General features: G+C 34.2%; 1 protein-coding gene across 3 annotated transcripts in view; it reads right to left on the reverse strand.

Moving 5' to 3' along the window:
• The window catches only part of stim1a (stromal interaction molecule 1a), a 78,483-nt gene that overhangs the window by 46,915 nt on the left and 8,514 nt on the right, over window positions 1-23,054 (reverse strand). For all 3 annotated transcript variants that reach the window (XM_056473183.1, XM_056473182.1, XM_056473185.1), the window contains exons 3-5: window positions 14,929-15,059; window positions 8,275-8,389; window positions 3,046-3,157 (exon numbers count right to left, since the gene is read on the reverse strand). In XM_056473183.1, coding sequence (XP_056329158.1) covers window positions 3,046-3,157; window positions 8,275-8,389; window positions 14,929-15,059 — 358 coding nt within the window. The remainder of the gene's footprint in view (window positions 1-3,045; window positions 3,158-8,274; window positions 8,390-14,928; window positions 15,060-23,054) is intronic.

The raw sequence follows: 23,054 nt of genomic DNA on the forward strand, positions 1-23,054 counted from the left end.
CTCCCCAGAAAAATATAAAAGCACTGTTTGTTTTACTTTTATTCCTGCCCTGTCGTATTTATATTTGCTTGTATTTTATTATATTTTATACAGCTGCACTCCACAGAAAGATACTTGATCACTCCAGTCAAACTAAATTATTAAAATCTTTCCAAATACAGTTCAAATCATCCAGTGAAATTATATTCATAATTGCAAGAATATTCATAGTTTTCGCAGAAAAAACAAATATTGTGATGTCAGATTTTTTTTATTTAATATTGCTCAATCTCTATTCTATATTCAAATTAGGTTGCAATAATTTGGGCATGTGCAGGCATGAACTCTAAATAGAAAAAGTGCCGATAGGTGCACATACAGTATGCATGCTGCAGAATGCGCTTCATTTGGACAAATGGATAATTACATGCAAGGTGCTTCTGATCATTTGTGTGGCTGCATTCCTCTTAAAAACAAAAGTAAAACCTCAGGTCACCATGCTCTGAAAATGGATATTCATTTATGGAATATGCCTGTTCATCATAATTGCTCTTTGTAATTGCCATTTTTTACAATCATAGCTTGTTCATCCGTAATAATTGTTTAATAACTATCATACAGAGATTCCAATTATTAAACAAAAGCATAGAAACTGTAATTGTGATTAAAATGTAGAAGTTATAAAGATGAAAATGGACATCAGAAGAAATAAAAATACAATGGTAAACGAATTAGATCGTGACAGCCAGAATCGGATTTGGATCATGAAGTGCCTAAAGAGTCTCACGTCTAATGTCTGCGTGCATAATGCAAGTTCAATGAAGTGTATTAACATATAATAAAGTACTGCAGAAGACGAAAGTGGAAGCCAGACATTCATCAACTGAGTCAAAAGGAAGAGTTTAAGAGCTTGAAAAAAAACATTTGACCACAATAAACATTTTTAATCCATGAATAACATGCGGTCAAATGTCTTGCCTTGTCGAAAGTGAAACCAATGCTCAAGATAGGACAAGTGCTAAGTGTTGAGCGTTTCCTGTTAAAAATATTTAACGGTCAGGTCAGAAGCTCGAAGAACACAGTTTCAAGTGAATGCAACATCTACTGCTCTTTTCTTTAAAAGATGATGTCTAATTTCAACACCGCTAGCATCAGCAAATAGGATCTTAACATGGATTTCACTTTTCTTAAATTTTAAATACACATTTACATATTTATTTTATAAATATTTATTTTATACACATTTACAATGTTACAAAATATTTCTCTCATTAAATGCTATTCTTTTGACCTTTTCATTCATCAAAAAAGATATTACAGTTTTCACACACAAAAAAATTAAGCAGTAGGTGATTGTCTTCAGAAACATTTTTTGTGTGCTGGTTGAAAGTCTTGTCACAGTCCAATAGTACTGATTAAAGTAAATGATCTAAATTTATTTATATGTACTTTTATATTCTGGGTAAGGTATAAGATAAACTTTCATCCAATTAAATATTGTCAGGCCAACATTTCCCATAATTCTGATAAGTAGCCCAAATTGTCTGTCAACAAATATAGATTTGTATATCTGCGCAGCCCGTTTATGCAGATCCATCATTTGCACGTGCACGAGAGAGAGAATAAGAGCAGTAAAAATGAACGCTCAATCAAAACTTTTTTAAATCCTGAATCAATATTGGAGTTACTTAAAAGGAAGAATGACACCATGGCTGAAGGATTTCTTTTAGACAGACCATGTTCTGTTTTAAAACTATTTAATCATGCAAAGCTTAGGTAGATTTTGTTGTTATGAATGGGTTAAATGCACAGTAGTGTTGTTCAGCCACTGAAATCTTCCGGCGATAGGTTGATGTGACCCTTTTCAGTTTCATAAGGGACCTTTTACAGCATTGATAATGTAGATCTTATTAAATTTGATAACAAAACATCAGTAAATAGCGCTATTCCGCCTAGTCTGCTTTACTGAGCTGAAGTTTTGTAATCACATTGGTTCATTTTTGTACAATGTCAACCTGTGACGCACTCCCTATATTGTTTACCATGCTACTCTGAATATTATCTCTGAAATACCATGCAAGTATGGCTTAGTAATAAGTGTAACTCCTGCATGCCGCTGGCCAACCACCAAGCATGCTTTAGGACAAAGTGTGTGAGAGGGAGACCAGGGATCCTTGCATGCATGAAATATTTCACATTGTGTAATAGTCTTGCTACACAACTGAAAACGTGCTACATATAATACAGTTTTTTGTTCAGAATTGTAGTATTATAAAGTACTATAAAGTTTCCTAACTGGTGAATGACATGATGGGTCTCTGTCCTCTTTAATGTGCACGTTTGTGATTTCAGGAGGCGTGGCTTTGCACGGCAGTGGAGAGATTGTGTTTCAAAGATACTAAGACACTAAGATATTAATTGTTTAGCATTTAGGCAGATACCCTACTGAATCTTTACATTTTATATATACACACTACTATTTAAAATAATGAAGAACCATAGACTACCTTTATTTTATAGACATGTACAGTGCACAAAATATTTCTCTCTTAACTAAATGCTACTGTTTAAACTGTCGTGTCAACAAAGAAATCCAGAAAACAAAATATCAGAGCTTACACTATAAATATTATGCATCGGAAGATTTTACACATCAAATCAAAACTGGAGTAATGATGCTGAAAATTTTGTTTTGCATCACAAAAATAAAAGCAACCAAAGAACCAAAGTAGATAAAACGACCACATTTCGCATTATTATAATTATTAGAATTATTATTATACAGTATTATAATGACTGCACAAAGCAGCCCCTTATTAGAAAAACCATATAAACCATCAACCATCATAATTAACCACTGACATCGATTACAGTTGTACTTATTATGTACTTGTACTTATTTATTTATTTTGTACTTATTTATTTGTTTATTTAATTTATTTATATTTACGTAATAAATATTCAGTCTTGTAATAAGTCCACATTTTTTTTCCATTGAGTTTATAAATGAGTGCACTATAAAGGGTTAAAGGATCTCTCTTCATATTATTTTGTCCTCTTACTCACCGAGGCATGGCGGTACCGCTGAAATTCAACTTCCTGATGGCTTCCACGTATTGTGGTAACTCAACGTAGTCGATAAGCCACTTCACAACTTCATCCACCGTCCAGTTGTACACTGAGAAAACAGAGAAACAAAGGCTTCCATTACCATAACATTACCACACATCACAATTCATCTATCAAAACAAGCTGCTAAACACGAGTGACCAAAAGTGGGTGGTTTGACTTAAAATGACTATCCTAATGGAGTTTTTTATTTAGTAAGAATCGTGACAGCTTTTTGAAAAACAAATGGTTACATCAGGGGACTGCTGGGAATACAGAAGTGACTAAGTGTGCCAATATATACGATTTTGAAGGAGATTCTCTTTCATGCTTAATTCACGCAGTCTTGATTGTTGACTGATAATTTGAAGCAGACTGAAAGACTGCACACTTTCTGGCCTTTGCAATGGATGTTTAAATGATTGTGCAATAAGAGTGAGGTAGGATTTAATGTCTGGTGTTTATTATAGAAGAGTGTTTTCAATTTTTGCTTACTGGGTGTGTACTGTATGTTGATCAAGCAGAAATAAAACTCTCTCTCTCCCTCTAAAACATATTTCATTAAGGAATATTTTTATAAAATGTGGTGAAACTTTCTCTACAGAAGTGTTTATTTTTCTTTTTAAATATGTGAGAAAGAATAGATCCCTTAATCTATCCATCCATCCATCCATCGCACTATCCATCCATCCATCACACTATCCATCTATCTATCGCACTATCCATCATATATATATGGATTGATATCCACCTATCAATCCATCTATCCTTCCATCCATCCCTCTATCCCCCTATCCATCCATCCATCTATCTATCTCTCTATCTCTCTATCCATTCATCCATCCATCCATCCATCCATCCCTCTATCCATCCAAAACATCATCCATGCATCCATCTACCCATCTATTCATCCATATATCCATCCATCCATCCATATATCTATCCCACTATCCATCCATCCATCTATCTAGACTTCGATCCATCCATTCATACATCTCTCACTATCCATCTATATATCAATATATTTATACATCATCCACCCCTCTATCCATCCATCCACTCATATCCATCCATCCCTCTATCTATCCATCCCTCCTTCCATCTATCCCTCAATCCATCCATCCCTCTATCTATCTATCTCTTTATCCATCCATCCAATCATCCATCAATCCATCTCTATGATAAAAGTGCTGGATAAAATTCTCAGCTTCTCTGGATTTACTAGGTTTGAGTCAAACATTAAAATTGGCTTATTTTATAAAGGTCTGACAACAAATCATTCTGTTTCAACTAAAACCATTTTCATTTTAGAAAAAATTAAATCTCAAAACACGTCACATTTTTTGTCATTTTATGAATATCTTGAAGCAAATTATAAGAAAATATCATGTCCCGTTTTTAATACGACCTTAAAAATCCTCAAGAAGGATCACAGGCTCTTTGCAATTAATCAGCCATCACTGAGAAGGTCACAGCAAGTGATTGAAATAGGTAAAAATCACCAAAGATAAAACATACAGGGCAGAGTGACAGCTGGCATATTAACAGTCCACTATAAACACACATTCATTTTACTGGAGTAGAGATGTACTGAAATAAATAACTGAGATATGAGCTGTCACACCACTTTGAAAAACGCAAACACTGCCAGGTCCCAAAGCAAACACTGTATAGGTATACATCTCTCTCCTCTGACCCTGGCACAAATCTCTGTTGTGTGTGTGTGTGTGTGTGTGTGTTGCTCTGCTAGGACAGATCAGCTTTCATGGCCTTGGCTCTTCAGCTGTGCTTTAAGGAAGAGCTGCAATGCAGGATAAAACAGACCAAAGAGAGAAATTAAGGAGAGAGAGAGAGAGAGACTTATCTAAGAATTATCTTGTAAAAGGGGTAAAATAGCAGCGCTTTAAATCATCTTGTGAAATTACAGTCATCCACATTGCAATATATACATTGCAGAAAAACGAAATATTGTAATGGCAGTTTTTTCCAATATCACAAGGCACTGTAAATGTTCATTTTCAAGTTTCGCCGCATCCCAATTTGCCTACTTACACTAAGTTCTAAACATATGTACTTGAAAGAGTGAAGAAAAAAAAAGAGTGTGTAACAAAAGATTATGCAAGCTTTGGGACATAAAACTTCCTCATTAACAGACCGTTATGTTGCTTAATCATGTGCCCTGTAAATCATCGTCACATCATCCACATGTCTTTCACATATCATTTGCTACCATATTGACGTACTGTAGCAGCAGAAGGTTAATCTGCCATTCACAAGTCTTTCTTGCAGAGAAATCTCCACAGGTGTTTGCATAATTGTGCATTCAGAAGTTAACGACCCAACACGTCTTTATAAAAGTTAACATTGTTGTTTTAGATTAAATGTAACAAAGAGAGTGTGAAACAAATAGATTCAAGGTTAGATATTAATTAAGAATCATTTGAACATCTTTACCAAAGCCTCTCCACTTAACTGTTGATTTCGCATGTCCACCGAGTTTGAGGGCAATGGTTGCAGTTATAAGTATGCATTGATCTGCACATTGAATTTCTTTACTAGAAATAGTAGACTATCTGGGTAACTTTGGAAGACTCATTTCAACATACTATGATTTGGGACATACAAATTCTATTATAGAATACCATTTAAGATGTAAAGCTTGCGAATTGGGACATGGTATGTGACTTCTCATTCATTTGTTTTTAGACGCAAAAAGCAAAGCTCTTATAGGAATGCTCTCAATATTGTTATGAAAAAAGCCTCTAAATGACAATATTTTAATTTTACATTTAATTTTGGAGGTTTGTAGAAAAAAAAAACAATATTGTTCTTTCAACACAACATAAACGCCGTACATTTAAAGCAGTCTCGAAATTAGTTTTAGAATGAGTAGTGCCGAATTTTGTTTTATCTTGCATGTTTTTTGACGATGAGTTCTCACAATAGTTTCAGCCATTGACTTTAACAACAACAGATATGGGAAGCGCTTTCTTCCCTTTGGAACTTGGCGGTCAGTTTATTGTGATGCACAACCTTTATACTAATATTCATATTAGATAACTTACAGTATTAACAAAGCTATGACACAATTTTACACTCAATCAACCATGAACAATGCACTGTATATTTTGAAATGAGCTTTGGCAAGGCTTCATTGACTGCTGTAAATGCAAAAGACTTTAGTGTTGTGGAGCAGATCAGGAGTTTATCTGGATTTGAAGGAGGTGATGAAATCTGTAAAAGCTACTCCTTAAGTGTTCACACTCTTGCTGTTAAGAGGCTCATTGACTTTATTTGTTAACATAATACATGCCCTACAAAAACAACCATATGTAGTAGTATTATATCACATCTAACAGTATCATGTGACAACTGGAGTATGATGCTGAAAATTTGGCTTTGAATCGCAGGAATAAATGACATTTTTTTAAATGTTTTAAATGAGAAGATCCAATATTTTACAATTTGCATTTTTGATCAAATAAAAGCAACTGAAATGTTTAAGATTTGTTTTTTATTATCATTATTTAAGAAGCAAATTGGTTTTATTGTATGGTTTAGTTACCTATAATGATATATTGTATATAATTATGTAGTTTTATTAAAAATACTTCCTTTTTACAGTACAGCTGTAAATGGCTGACTGAATCTCTTCAGTCTGTATCTTTATATTAGTATGACATATGATAATAACAATAACATTACTGCAAATAATTTATAACATTTCAAAAATCCTAAGTGGCGGTGGTTGTTTTATCCCAATGATGGGTCAAATATGGACGAACCAAACATTGGGTTATTTATTTTTATCTATTCATTTCAAATATGGACGAACCAAACATTGGGTTATTTATTTTTATCTATTCATTTATTCATTCTCTTTTCGGCTTAGTCACTTTATTAATCAGGGGTCACCACAGCGAAATGAACGCCAACTTTTCCAGCATATATTTTACACAGCAGGAAACATCCATACACACTTTCACACACATACACTACTGCCAATTTAGTTTATTCAATTCACCTACAGCGCATGTCTTTGGACTGCGAACACGGGGAGAACATGCTAACTCCACACAAAAATGCCAACTGACCCAGCCGGGACTCAAACCAGCCACCTTCTTACTGTGCGGCGTTCATGCTACCCACTGCGCCACCGTGACACCCTTATTTTTATCTATGTTTAATGATAATATTTTAATTACCATTAAATGACATTGTTTAACCCAATGGCTGGCTTTCTCCATATTTGATGCAATATTGGGCTAAAACCCCACATTTGTGTGTGTGTACCATCCCAAAAAACAAGAAAGGTTACAGTTTTATAATTTCATTGTAAACAAATATTTATAGTGGTCAATCGTTAATCGTGGGAGTTGCATTCTAACAATAGCCCGCAGTAGCTGAAATCCGCAAAGTAGTCTCATTTTTTACTATTATTACAGGCTGTAAAACCCCTCACTACACTATTTTCTAAGATAGGCATTAACATTTTCACACTTTTTTCTCTTGCTTGAACACTCACGTAACTTCTACCTTCCGTTAGCATGTCCAAAAGTCCAAATTTTTGTACAATGGTTAGCATCTTCCTCTGCCTTTTGGGTGCTACAGCAGGTGCCTTTGACGGTGCAGAATGTTTCGTCAACATTGTGGGGTTTGTCAGGGAGAAAACTTACAAACATGCAGTACAGCATTTCAGTCACACTGCTAGCAATCAAAGATTTCTGCAAATTTGGCAAGCTGAACACATTCTGTACTGTAAAGAAGACATGGCACAGAAGAGATTGATTGACAATGGTCTACAGCCAGTTAGGACACCGAACACAATGCACTGTAAAAAAAATAAGCATGTCAAATTGCACTAAAAAAATCTGCGAAACTGCGAAAGGTGAACCGCATTATGGCGAGGGGCCACTGTATAATCATTTTTTTACACTGTTACTGTAAAATGTCAATACTAAAGAAATTCATATGTAAATGGACACATTTTTTACAACACATACATGAATTAACCTATTGTTCTGCCTGATTTGATCTGCCTGTATATTTTAAGGTCAACTTTGAAGTCTAGACACAAAACAAACGACTCTGATGTAGAAAAGTCATAAAAAAGGTACAACACATTAAACAAGACATGTGAGAGAGCATGACCTACAGACCTTTCAAGCGAATGACTTATTTGCTCACCTTCTGAACTCTTCCAGGCGTTCCACAGGTCTTCCACACTGATGAACTGATCATCTCCATGGAAAGTGTTGTGCTTGCCTTTGGGGTCATGATAGTTCAGGTCCTCTCTTAAGAACTGCAGGATGACAGGGAACAAAAAGAAATCATTTCCAATTAGCAGCTCAAGGATACCAGTGCATACAGGAGAAAGTGAAGACTGTGAACGTGATCGCTACACTCTCTGCTAGTCGATAACGCATACATTTATTTATTCTTTTATATGTGCTCAAGACTTTCTAACATGCACTGTAAAATAATTATGAACTGAATTTACTTAAGATAAGTGAGTAAACCCGTTGACTTAAAAAGTGAGAAAACCCATTGTAACCTACAGTAGGATTGTTAAGTTGATTTAACTTAGTTTTCATTCTAATATATATATATATATATATATATTAGAAGAATTATAAAAAAAGAGAATATTAATAATTAAGATAAAATACTTTGAAATTTAAATGAAGGAAGACTTTAGAGGTCTTTAGTGATATGTTGGTTATATGATTTCTAGAAAAATAAATTAACTAATTTAAAACAAACAAATAAAATAGATAAATAAATGAATTTAAAATGAATATAAAACAAATACTATCATAAAAAATTATATTTAAAAAATAAAGTAAAATGTTTAATAATAAAAAAAAATGTTATTGAATAAGCAAAGCAATTAGATCCTTAAAAAGACATCAGGCAAATCATAACCTGGTTGGGTTCCAAGTAGTAAAAAAAAAAAAATATATATATATATATATATACACATATATATATTATTTAAAAAAAAAAAGAAAGAATATTCATAAATGAGATAAAATATTTTGATATTTAATAAAGGAAGACTTTAGAGGTCTTTAGTGAGCTGTTGTTTATATGATTTCCAGAAAAAAAAAAAAAAATTAAATAAATGAATAAACAAACACACATAAATAAACAACTGAAAAGTATATAAAACAAATACAATCCTAAAAATAATACATTTTCCTTTAGCTCAGTGCCTTATTTATCAGGAATTGTCACAGCAGAATGAACCGCCAATAAAGTAAAATAAAAAATAAAAAAAAACACGACTGCTATTGGATATAATCATAACCTGCACAAAGGATAATATATTTTGTCGGTCGCCTGGTTTCTAGACTGAACAGCCCTGTCCATAGCCCTGAAAACTCACAGGATCGAAAACGACAGTTTGTTTGCACATCATGTGCAAATGACCATAACACAGCTCAATGACAATGAACTGTTTACACAACAGAACATTACCGGAGTCATTGAAATCGTACATGTTAACAACGCTACATTTTAAGATACTTGGTCTCTATTAAGAGCTTTGAACATTTAGCAGGCTCTGTTTGCTCAGACGCAGCAGATGGCAACAACGATTACACAACATAACACAACAGAAGGTTATAGTGCAGTTCACAGGATATTCAAGACGGTAAAGAGCTTCAAACTGTGGTTAAACTGCAACCACTGAGAGAGATTTGTCAGAAACATGTAAACATTTAGATGGACATCCAATCACACTTGATTCTAGAAACCCTAATGCATCTGTTATTGTGACAGAAACAACAAGACATGAAGAAATGCTTGGCTTTTTTACAAACAAGATGTCACAACGGCATTACTTAAAAATGTACAACTCTCAAATAGAAGAACATTTTCAGAAAAGAAGAAAATGAGTCAGTTTTCAGACCCAGGCCAAGATGTTTTTCTTCATGCCCACTCACAGACAAGCAATGGGCAAGATGTGTGAGAAAAAAACAGATATAACCAGCATAGTGTGACTGTATCCATTGGGTAAATTCTGCCATCAAATCTGCATTTTGAAATGTTGGCCTCTCAATCAAATATGGCGATTCTTGGAAATCTGCGTTTGTGATTCTATCATCAGATTAGTTTTGAGAAGACTGGATGCGGCAGGACAGCTCGCCTACACAACATATCGCTCCATTGAAAAGGTGCCAGGAAGGGACAGACCCTGCGCTGCTGCGGGTGCTTCCAAAACGACACCCGACCGACTAACATGCTGAACGTGGCTTTCCTCAGGCAAGCAGCCACCGTATCTAAATCCAGTTTTGGATACAGTTCATAAGAAAGACAAGGTACAAAAGGCAAATGTGTGAATTATTCCTCAGGAACATATTGCCGAAAGAATCAACAAAAATGGCCTGCTGGGATGTGTATTTCTTTGCAGTTTTGAGTTGGAACATTGGTGGATACTAAGCTAACCCAGGCCCTGTTTGCATATGTAATTAACTTACTTTGTTAATGATCTGATTACAAGTTGGCACTGCAGCCAACATGCTTCATCGTTTTCAGCTAATATTAACATGTGTTTAAAAGCGTCTTTTGTCACAACTTTGTCAAGACTTTTAATTTGTAACTCGCTAAATTATTTTAAGAGCACTTTATGGTTTTAAAATTACAGGAACATTTCTAATTTAATGGTATAAATTATGACCAGATATATATATATAAAATTATAGCCAGACATCTAATACTGCGTTTAATTTAACTTTTAGACAAAATATTAAATAAATAAATAAATAAATAAATAAAATATTACATAAATAAAGTTTGAACATTTTATCTATACTCATTTTTCATATTCGTTTTGTACTTTAACATGTATTTAGTGGCCCAGACTTTGCTAAATATGCACTTTTGGTTTTGTAATTCAGATTTAATTATTTTATTTATCATAAAAAGCAAGATTAACTTAATTAGCAAGATTAAGATTGACTTCTAATGTAAATTTTAAATGCATATAAATGCCAGTTTTCACTCTCCCAGTAAAAGGTCTACAAAATTATAAATAGTTGTTAAGTTTTATGATCAAAGCTCTGTAACTTTAATTATAGGCCAAAATTATATACTGTTACACAATGAAATTAATTGATTATTGAGGTTTTTACAAATAAACATTTTTCAAAAGCTAGTAGAATTACAATTGATACATTTTAATTTTGACATCATGGAAATAAAACCAACACATTTATTATATTAGATCACTTATGAAATATTACTAAAAACATTGCAAATAATAATGCAAGTTAATTTTATTTGTTATTTTACAAGTTATTTGTGACCTTGGACCACAAAAACACGTGTACATTATTAATATCCAAAAATATACTGTATGGGTTAACATTTTAAGATTACATCCCATAAAGATATTTAGTAAATTTCCTACTGTAAATATATCCAAACAATATTTGTTTAGTAATATATGCATTGCTAAGAACTTAATTTGGACAACTTTGGAAAGGTAATTTTCTTAGTATATCAGTTTTTTTAAACACAGAGATTCCATACTCCCAAATAGCTGTCTCTCGACCAAATATCATCCTCTCCAACCAAACCATATATCAATGAAAAGCATATTTATTCAGCTGTTACTTACTAAAATAAATATTAACCAAACAACAATAACAAGCGTGCAATAAATTGCCTACAACAGGTTTTTCAACATAGCTTTGACAATTTGGAAGTCTTGGAATTTCATGAATTGATTATTGTATAATAGCAGGTATTAAACATTTATTAAAATACTAAAGGCAGGATGTAAACAGACAAGTATGATGGTTTAACTTTAGGTAAAATAAGTGAACTTGACTGCGTTTGTGCCCATTCATCAGTTACAAATTAGCAACGTTATGATGCAAAATGAAATTGCACAGCAGCCAATTAAACATTCATTCATTCATTCATTCATTCATTCATTTTCCTTTGCCTTAGTCCCTGATTTATCAGGAGTTGCCAAAGCGGAATGAACCGCCAGCTATTCTGACATATGTTTTATGCAGCGGATACCCATTCAGCCACAACCTAGTACTGAGAAAAGCCAATTAACCAATGCCTGGAAGCATATAACTGGCAACACTGGCAATTCGTAACATTTTGAATAAGTGGCTAATTCGTATGAAATCATACGATCTCAATCGTACAATTTAGTTTAGTTCTTATCCCTCAATGACGGTTGGGTGTAGGGGTGGGGTTCTTTTAAAAATCTTACATTTTCATACAACTGAACTTGAGTTGTATGTACGAGTTTATACAAATTGTCCCATAAACAGGCCAAATGTAATATAGTTAAGTCTCCTCATGAGATCAGGCAGGATTTTTCGAGCATTAGCATCATAACTTTTTCTTGACTCATCATTATTCATGAATAGCTGTGAAACCATTGCTTTATCCCCTTCTAAAAACCTTCTAGGATTGGATCTCAATGACATTATGATGTAACTACTGACAACTAATGAGAAAACAAGCACATACGCATGTTTCCAAAAGACAAGTCTGAAGTCAAATTCTTATTTGCAGCTGCGTTAACTCAGAACCAGCAGAGCAAAATTCTCTAAGAGTGAAAACCTGATGACTATCTAAATGCGCAATGACACGGTTTTGCAATCACTTGTAATCCCTCCATCTTTAATTCCCTATTAACAGTGAATTTATTAGCATCAAGTCAAAGTGATCCTACTCTTTGTGAAACATATACCTAAACTTGCGGTTTTGGCCCCTGCAGGCCACCTAACTCAAAATAGCGTCTGGTTTTCTGTAGAATTGCTTGCTGCATCTTGCAACCACAAAAAGAAAGATCAGACCAAGCTTGACACACATTGCTGCACTGTGTCACAACGGCTGATAAAATACACCATGTACTATTGCTTTAACAAGCTCAGACTACTGGAAAGAGCATTAGACAGAACAAATCTTATTATTTACAGCCATCTTTGCAGGAGGCAAAAAAAAAAGGATGCAGCTGACTTGAGCACTATAATCTTGAAGTGTTAATAATACTACAACTAAAATCCCCATCCATATTAGACATACGTGAAATCAGTTCCATGACAGGACATTGTGATTTAAAAATAAAAAGGAAAAAATTGGAAAAACTTGCTAAGTTTATGTTTAAGTAATAGATTTACTCATAATAGACCAATCGGAGAGGTTGTGGTTAACCTAGAAACTAATAGTAAACAAAGCTGTAAACATTAAATAATGTTCGTCAAATAATACTGTCATTGTTATATAAAAATCAATTATTTGATATGCATATACTACAAAAGTTCTAAATTATTATTGGTTTTCCACTTATATGTATGCGTTTTGACTAAAATGGTCATTGCATTTAAATTTATAAACCACTAATAACAGGCTTTTAAAATGTAAAATACAACTATTATTATTATTATCATTTAGATGAAATATCACTGTAAATTAAATACTAATCTAAATGATAATGTCATTCTTATTTTTTCTTAGTCTGTAAAGTAAAGTCTTGTTCTCGTACAGGGCTCGATATTGTGACCATTTTGGTCGCATATGTGCCCGAAATTTAATCTATGTGACCTCATAATATATTTGGGAGCATTGGTGCGACTAATGGTTGTAGTGCGACCTGTTTCTATTTTTTCTAAAAATGTGCCAAATCAGTCTTCCCTGCCACTATATTGGTTCATATTAGCTGTCAATTACTCCAGGCTTTCTGCTGTCAGATGACAGGGAGCTTTTGTGACCACGAGAAATTAACACGGCTGAAGAGTGAAAAGTACACAGGTTTCGAAACCCTACCTAAAGTTACAAATAATGGCGCCGATGACAGCGATCATGTGGTGAATGTTGATCCGCCAGCTGAGATCAATCGAGAAGGTGCCCGAATCTCGGTGCATTGCATCCACTGCATGTTCAGCGCAAATGTAAAGCTGAATGGAAAATTTAACACTGTACACATCATCGCCAAAGCAGCTCACCTTTACTAAGCTTACACTGAAACTGCGGCTCATAACAAAGAACAGTATTGCGCCGGAGATAATCGGGAGAATCCCCCACTGCCCCGCTCATATATTGGGCCGGCTGCCTCGCCTGCTTTTTTCCACAAACACAGAAAAATGGAAATCAGCGCATAACGAGACTGAGCATTTAAAATGACACAAACCAAAATCAAAACCTTTAAAGAGTGGTAGAAGTGAGACTTTTTCTACTTTCTTTGGTCCATTCTTTCTTGAGATGTATATTATTTTTCTTTTTATCATCGTCATCATTAATATTTTATGATTATTAGACATTTATTTTGGAATTATAGCACAAATATCAGTACGTCATAACAGCATTAGTCAGATAGTTGTTTTTGGTTTTTGGTTAGACCTGATTGATGTTGTTTTCAAATACAATAAATCCCTTAATGTACAATTTGCAGTGGTGCTCATTCATTTTTGGTGGGTGCTCCTAAATTTTTTCGGGTGCTCCTTAATATTTTAAGTTGGGAGCACCGGTGCTACCAAGTAAAAGTTCATTTCGAGCCCTGTTGTACATTTGTTTTCACTGTCTATGCATGTTTGTTTATACTTAATTAAGGTCTTGATTTGTAAAAGTTGCTGTAATTTAATGATTTATCTCTTGTTGACTTTTTCCAAAATCACAAGCAATGACAAGCATCAGGGTATCTATTAGCCTGCTACAGGTTATTCATTCACGATCATGCTGACTTTATTGTTGACGCCATGAGAAACACAAATGAACTGAATAATCAACTTCCCGGAGTAAGGTTAGAAGAGAACAAAGGTCAATCAAAAGCCTAAATTAACCAAATGTCAGAGTTTAAAGTAATTCACTGACCCCGTCAGTCTCCAAAACATCCACATTGCCATTGTCATCGTCGTCCATTTGCTTGTGAATGCTGCGAATGGCCTCGAAACTGAGGATGGCATTCTCATCCTGGCATAAAGGCTCATCGATGCGGCAAAGCTCTGTGAAACACACAAAGACACAGTCAGTGAAATACATAACAAATGTCTTATTTTAATATGCATCTTGCTAATCAATTCAACATTAAATCTTAAGCAAACATTTTACGATTCCTTTGAATCCACTTTCCCTTTCCTGTTATGTAAATAGGGCTTTAAAGGATATTGTATCATTTCAACAATTAGTTACTTAGTCACCATTTACAGTGTTTAAGTTAATGGCCAATACCAACGCTTTATCTTTGGCACAATTAACACGAGGAGCATTTTAAAAGGAAATGCACTAATTTAGACTGCCCTTTTTTGCTGCATTTCAGAAAAATCTCCGTCCACACTACGCAGCCTAACACAAATGACAGAAGACAATTCCCGCTCACATGTGCATATTCTGCCAGCATTCATACTTGCTGTCTACCAGTTGTTTAATGATCATATGAGAGGATTTTGGACATACAATAGCCCAGAAGACCAGTCAGAGAGCGACTGAAGATAGCTGAACCTGCATTATCAATGCAGTTTGTGTTTGAAGTTTGAAGTGAAACACCTACATTAAAATACAATACAATACAAACGCTAAATTAAAACAGGATTTTTAGCATTAAAAAAAAAGAAGCTTTGTTGTCAAGGGTTAAAAATGTTGGCGTAGTGTGGATGCCTGGCATAATCATAAAAAAAATGTATGTGCTTTAAAACAGAGGTCAGACTAAGGTTGTTAAAACTATCTGAAATTTTCAAAACATCTATTTTCTTCTAACATTTGAGTGCTGTTGAGCATGTTCTTAAACACAGTTGACTGCAATTGGCCGTGACTGTCATCGTTTTACAACTCAATACTGCTGTGAAGGAAATTTATGTTTTTCTTTTTTGGATTTGTTTCTGATTGGTACTGCACCTGATACTTTTGACAATTCTAAGACAGACCTACAGTATGTCAGACATTAACATTATATTAGACCAAAAACTACATCTGAAAAGCTCACGCTTGCAGTGGGGACTTTCTGATTATACATATTCATTGTAGGGTTGGGCGATGTCGACCAATTTGACATTGTACAATGTCTAATGTGAAACATCGCAATGGACGATGGCACCGTCGTCGTAGGCGGCAGTGAAATAATTATTTATGAATAATTAATTCATAACATTAATTATTTGTAGCCTACCATTTTAACTACATGACCCACATGGTCTTTATTTATTTATAATTTGGTTATGGGTAAAACAAAGATACGTTAAGTTACACACAAATTATCACCTGCCAATCACTTTTTTCCACGGGACTCTGGCATGAATAGGCAGAGTGATCCGTGTCGTTATACAGGCGTTGACAAACTTGGTTGGTAAAAAAGGTGCACAACAAACAGCCAACAGTATCCGTGGTTTTAACTAAAAGTACTAAGTACAAGTGTGAAAGATTGAAGCAGTGTACTAACGTTGTGACACGTTACCTGATAGATTAGTCGTTAGATAGAGATAAGGTTAATTAAATATAACATTGAACAACTATAGTGAGACTCGATCTAGCGGTACACCCTTGATAAACTGTCCGATGTGCACTGCTCTATGGGGTTTTGTGCTCAAAGCGCCCGCTGACTGCCTGAAGCTCAGACGTGTGAATATGCTGCAACGCATGCCTATGTGTGTGTGTGTGTGTGTGGTCACGTGATGTGCGTTTAGCGGTAAGTGTGGACGAAGACCTTTTTAGAAATGCTAGGTAAATGCCAGTGTGGAGGTGGATCTTTTTTTGTTTTAAAATGCCATGTTAAGACGTGTAAACGGGGCCCAAGTGTGTTTTTCGTGAGCTGGTTGTTGCTGCGGCGGGGACGGGGCAGAGTGTCGTGATGCCGGCTCAGCATCGTAATGTCTATTGGCCATCGACCCAACCCTAATGCACGGAGCAGAGCACAACAGAAATTCCCTACATATTGTTTGATAACAGCCAAAAAGCTGTTTTTATTGTTCTGGAAAAAATGTTAATCGTCCAACTGCCAAACTATGGCTTGAAGAACTGATATCTACTCTGCACTTGGAACAAATTGATTTCTTTTAAAATGCAACTTTGGACAATTTCACAAGATTTGGGGCCTTTTCCTCTGTCAGTTCATGGGGGATTCTTTTCCCCAAAGCAATGTATGGTGGTTAAAATGTTTTGATTATCACTGTATTGTACACTTACAGGCTGGGGTTGGGGCATTTTTTCTTTTCTTTTGTTTTCGTAAGTTTATGCATATTATAAAATTTATCCTGGAATTTGTGGTTACACAAAGTCTATTCAACGACCAAATAAATATTACTTGACAAAAAAAGCTTGCAGTGTCAAAATAAAAGCTTCTGATACTCACTAATCAAACTATAACTCACAATACCCCTTTTTAGGCCAGATATGAGCTGATATTTACTGGCCTTATTGAAATGTTGCAGTATTGCAAGTATTTGTTTTGTCTAAGTATTCAGTGTTTTGGAATCAAACACCAACTTTTCTGATAAATTCCTTGTGAATACAATGAAGCCACATCACAGAAAATATATATTAATACAAATTAAAGAAGTTAAAGTAGATTTGCAAAAGCCAATACATGTTTAAGTTCTTAGAAGATACAACTTGCCTAAATCACATATCATCCTCTTTAAGCCAAGTGAAATGTCCTTCTGTGTTTAGTCTTCAACCTCTAGTAATGTAGTTGGCGGATTAGTTAATGATCTGGGTTGATAAACACTTATTTACCAACCCAGATCTTTTACCAATCCACCAACTACATTACTAGAGGCTTTACAGGAGTTAAACTGAGAACTAGTGCGATCAGCTTGAAGATCACTTCAAACAAAGCAAGCAAATGAAAGAGTGCCGCTGCTTCAGAAATAAAGGCGGGATAAAGACCCAATACGGCCTGTTGCCTTAGTGATAGTTAATTTAACTGTCCGGGACCACAAAGAACTCTTGAATGAGAACACAGCGTCCTAATGAAGCCTGTCTGTGTTCAAAATAATGCGAGTTCAAAATTCAGAGGTGCTTCTTAAAACGGTCTTCTCAAAACCTCACTAAGTCCATGGAGGTTTCCAGTTCAAACTATGAACGGGGGTCCAAAAATAGACCCCGCTGTGGTATTAACTAAAACTAGCAAGCAACTATTTTTAGGCTGCAAATCTGTACAGCTGTTGTTTTACCACACTCTGGGTTCTGAGGGCCGGGAAAGCTCTGGTTTGTGTTGAAGTGGAGAAACCTGAAGTATAGCTTGTTTGAGCATTCACAAGTGGGAACTTTATCAGATCAGAGCGCGTGGTGCTTGAGAGAGTGATGTAGGATGTGATATATCCGGTGGTGTTTGTGTTTATCAGAGTGTTAGAACACAAAGGCAAGAGTCCAAGAGACCCATGAAGTGCTAAAACAAACAAACACTGACGTCTGTCTTTGTGTAATAATAGCCAGTGTTTGAAGCCAAATATGAGCTTTAGGTTAGTCTTGTTGATGGATACATTGGTTGACCACCAATTGTGAGTCAATTCTGATTTCAAATATCCATGATATTTTTTTTGCTGGTGAATAGCAAAGCAATAATGGGATAGTTCTACCAAAATGAATATGTACTTATCCTTTCCTCACCCTCGAGTTGTTCCAAATTTGTATTAGTTATGCAAAAACAAAACATCTATATTTTTGTAATAATTGCCATTTTTTAAAGCCAAATATGAACTGCTATGGTAGTCTTGTTGATACATTGGTTGACCACCAATTAGGACTGGCTTAAATCTGATTTCAAACATCTACAATATTTTTCCTGGTGAATAGCAAAGCAATAATGGGATAGTTTCCCCCAGTAAATAAAAATGTACTTATTTCCTCACCCTTGAGTGGTTCCAAACGTTTATGAGTTATGCAAAAACAAACAAACACCGGCGTCTATCTTTTTGTAATAATAGCTATCTTTAAAGCCAGATATGAACTGATATACTAGTCTTGTTGATACATTGGTTCACCACCAATTAGGACTGGCTCAAATCTGATTTCAAATATCTACAATTTATTCCTGATGAATAAAAAAGCATTAATGGGATAGTTCCCCCAAATAAATGAAAATTTACTTCTCATTTACTCACCCTCGAGTGGTTCCAAACGTTTATGAGTTTCTTCTGTTGAACATACCAGAAGATAGTCTGAAGAAAGCTAAAAACCTTTAACCATTGACTCCCAAAGTATGAAAAATAAATATTAAGGAAGTCAATGGTTTCAACATTCTTCAAAACATCTTCTTTTGTGTATAACAGAAGAAATGTTGTCACAGGTTTGGAACCACTTGAGGGTGAGTAACGTAATGTATTTTTTATTTAATGCCGTGTCAGCAACATGGCAGGTTATTTTCATGGCAAGAACATTTCATTGATAAATATACAATTAAAAACAACAAACAAATGAATACATAAATTAAATATGATTTTAGTGTTAAATCATGACAAAATTCTAAACTTTTCCTGGTGTCATTGTGTTAAAAATGTGCTTAAAAAAGTTTATTACATAAAAAAGCCTTCTGGGATCATTAAAAACAGTACAGTCCAGTAAAATGTGTTTTACAGTAAGGGGAATCTTTAAGCAAAAAAGCATGGTTTAATCTGGTATATCTAACGACATCTGGTAAAAATCACTTGCTCAAATCTAGTCTTAAAATGTCTTAAAACTCTAAATAAATAAAAATTTCATACAATTTATTATTTTCCAATGCATCACTTGAGGGTGACTAATCTAATCTATATGAGTACTGTGAACTTAAGTAATGAGGTATTAAATTAACTCATCACCTTCAACACCGAGCTCAAAACTCTTTTCAAATGAGTAGAATTAACACTCTTTTAATTTAATAAAGTTGACTGTTGGGTTTTACAGTAGTATTTTCAGTTTTGGGTGAACTATTCCATTAACATATATTGTATTTTCCCATTTTAATATCATATAAAGTACAACATATCAGTATGTTAAATGCAAAAGTATCAGTCCAAGAGACCCATAAGCTGCATAAATAAACACATGCGTGTGTATTTTTCATAACACAAGTCATGCCATTTAGCAACCGAAGATGACATTTATCTTAAAGCTCTCCAAGAACAGTGATAAATGTCTGTCAAAGTCACCCTGAAGGTTTGGCAGATCAGCGGGCACCAAGTTTGGAGTGTTGGTAAATGGATATGAAGACGATCATATCTAGTTTCTGAAAATGGGCCACTGAGCCTAAAATGAACTGCAGCCTTTGAGGAGATTTTACTCAGCTTACATACAAGGCTGTATTTTAAACAAATTGAGCAAACCAAAAGAAATTAAGAAATATTTACACATTGCTCATTTCCTTAAAATCAAGTTTAGACTTAAGACTATCTCCTGGTAACATGCTAGTCCCCTGTATAACAATGTCTCCCGTCAATTTCCAAATGGAAAGTCTCTTATTTTATAACATTGTGTCAGTCAGTGCTTTCCTGTTATTACTGTAAGAACTGATAAAGCAAAATAAATAAATAAAAATAATAAAAAATAAATGAATAAAAATAAAATAAAAATAAAATAAAAATAAAATAAAAAAATAAATAATTTTGTTTTTTTAAATAATTCATATATTTACATATAATAATAAGAATGTAAATAACAAATACATATAATACAACAAAGGTCATTTTGTAAAGCATTATTTCCATTTTTATTTCTTTAAAATGTCTTCTGTTCGGATAAAGCTAGTTTCAGAAGCCTATCATTATTCTTATCATACATTTTACCCATAATTTCCAGAATAAAATGTCTTGTGTGTGAGTGAGAGAGACAAAGATCCATTATCAGATACTGAATGATCAATTTTGACATTTTACTTCCACAAAAGCATTTAATATGCTCTCTATGTTCATATAACTGATCCTCAAGCACAAGTGGTATACTCTAATGCTGCAAGTAATATTGCTAAATAAGTAAAACATTCAGTTATGAAACCTATTCTACCCTAGAAGTAAATGCAAGAATGCAAAGCCCATGAAAGCTGAACTTTATAACGAGCTACCAGAATAACAGCAAGGAAACTCTATCACCCAAGAGCAGAGGCAAAGAAACGCAAGAATGCATGTTAAGAATACACAATGCATGCAGATACTTGTGCAAGTATCATTTTGGCTTTAGGTTACCAACAGATGTCCTACATAAAGTGTTTTATATAACCAGAAGCGACCCAAGATCAAAAGCAGTGGTCAAAGGCATACACACAGTGCCTTTGTAAGAAACATGACTCGCTCTATCTAATCAGGGATCGGCGAATATTGTTATGTAATGCTTCAGTCCCCTTACAATTACTGCAGTACAGATGGTCAAGAGAAAATGTCAAGTAATGCATAAACGCAAGTTAACATTAGATATTTTCTTAAGTGTATGAATCTTTACAAAGTAATGAAAGGGGAAGCAAACTTGTCAATTATTTTTTGTCAGTTTGCTGTTATGTAACAAAGAGGTGCCGAGGGGCCGCTTGGCTCTTGGGGGAAGTTGTGGACTAACTGTAGCTCAGAGTGCATTTATTGTCTTCTCCAACAGGGCTAGACACAAAATCAGTGGCATCAGAGTTGCTTACTCTGTGGAGCATAACCATGAGCCTCAGGAGATGCTAAGCTCTGCTTCTTTCAGAGCCGACATGATCAAGAAGTTCCAAAGATCAGGGCCTGTGGTGGCGTGGCGGGTACAGATCCTCTTCACTGAAGCTTGTCAGAGTTTGTGAATATCAGTAGGGTTGAACAATATAGCAAAAACTTTTCAATATTTTGATACTGGTATATGCAATAGAGAATATATTATTTTAATTAATTTTATGTGCCCAGCATTTGTGTGCTGCATACAGGTTGTTTATCTAAATCTGACCAATCAGATGGGGCCTTTACTATGTTTATCAACCCCTCCTCAGTAGGTGCTGTTAGGTGAATCTAGAGCTGAAAATAAACTAATGCCAGGAGACAACAGAAAATTAAAAGAAAGAAAAAAAAAACTTGATTTTTGCAAATGTTTTCAGTTTTAAAATATCTAAATGTTTGCTCTTTGCACCATGACACATATTTGTTTTAGATTTAATTAGTCATTGGTAAGGCCAGACAAAATCTGCAGACATTGTTTGCCATTTCTGCGAAGAATTTTGTAAAAATAATCTGCAGATCTAAGCGTAATTAATTTAAGAGTATCATAACTAAAAACTTTATATACTGTATATGAAATAAAATACATTTTTAACTTTTATTTAATGTTTACAATGCAAATCCAATTAGATCCACTTATTTGATAAAGCAATGAGTCTCTCATTTAATATATCTGCTAAAAGACTACTGTAAATAAATAAAATGAACATTTTAATATCACTATTATTATATCACAATAATATTAGTGAAATTAACCTAAAAACTGAATAAATATAAATTTACACACATTTACAGAAGTAAATAAACAGACTCAATGATAGGCTAAAAATCTGTGGAAATCTGTGCGCACAGATTCCGTGTGGGCCTAGTCATTCGTGTTGTTATAATGTCTAAATATTTGCACCATGTCATATTTTTCATTTTTATTTGAATAGCTCAGAAGATGAGAAAAATATCAATTCCCTCATTGTTTTACAAAATAAAAATCACTACACATGTTCTGTAGAATCTACAGTAACTTATTGGCAGCGGTTCGCCAGTAACTTACTGTAAAACAATTAGGGAAAAAATACTGTATTTACATTTACAGCACCATTTATCTTGCTCTACATGTATTTACAGAATTGCATGTATAACTTGAATAGAATATAAAACATACGGTGATTTTCACAATGCAACTTTAAAACTGTCCTACAGTAAAATACAGTTCATATTACACTCAACTATTGTGTTTTTTTAAATGGCTGATTAAGTAGCATTTTAATGTTAGTTAAATTGTACAAAACATCTTTACTTGCAACACTTAATTATAATATTGCATATTTTCCCAACAATGCACAGCACTAATCAGAAGAATGA

This window comes from Danio aesculapii, chromosome 15 (assembly GCF_903798145.1).
Source record: "Danio aesculapii chromosome 15, fDanAes4.1, whole genome shotgun sequence".
In the NCBI taxonomy this organism is placed as follows: domain Eukaryota; kingdom Metazoa; phylum Chordata; class Actinopteri; order Cypriniformes; family Danionidae; genus Danio; species Danio aesculapii.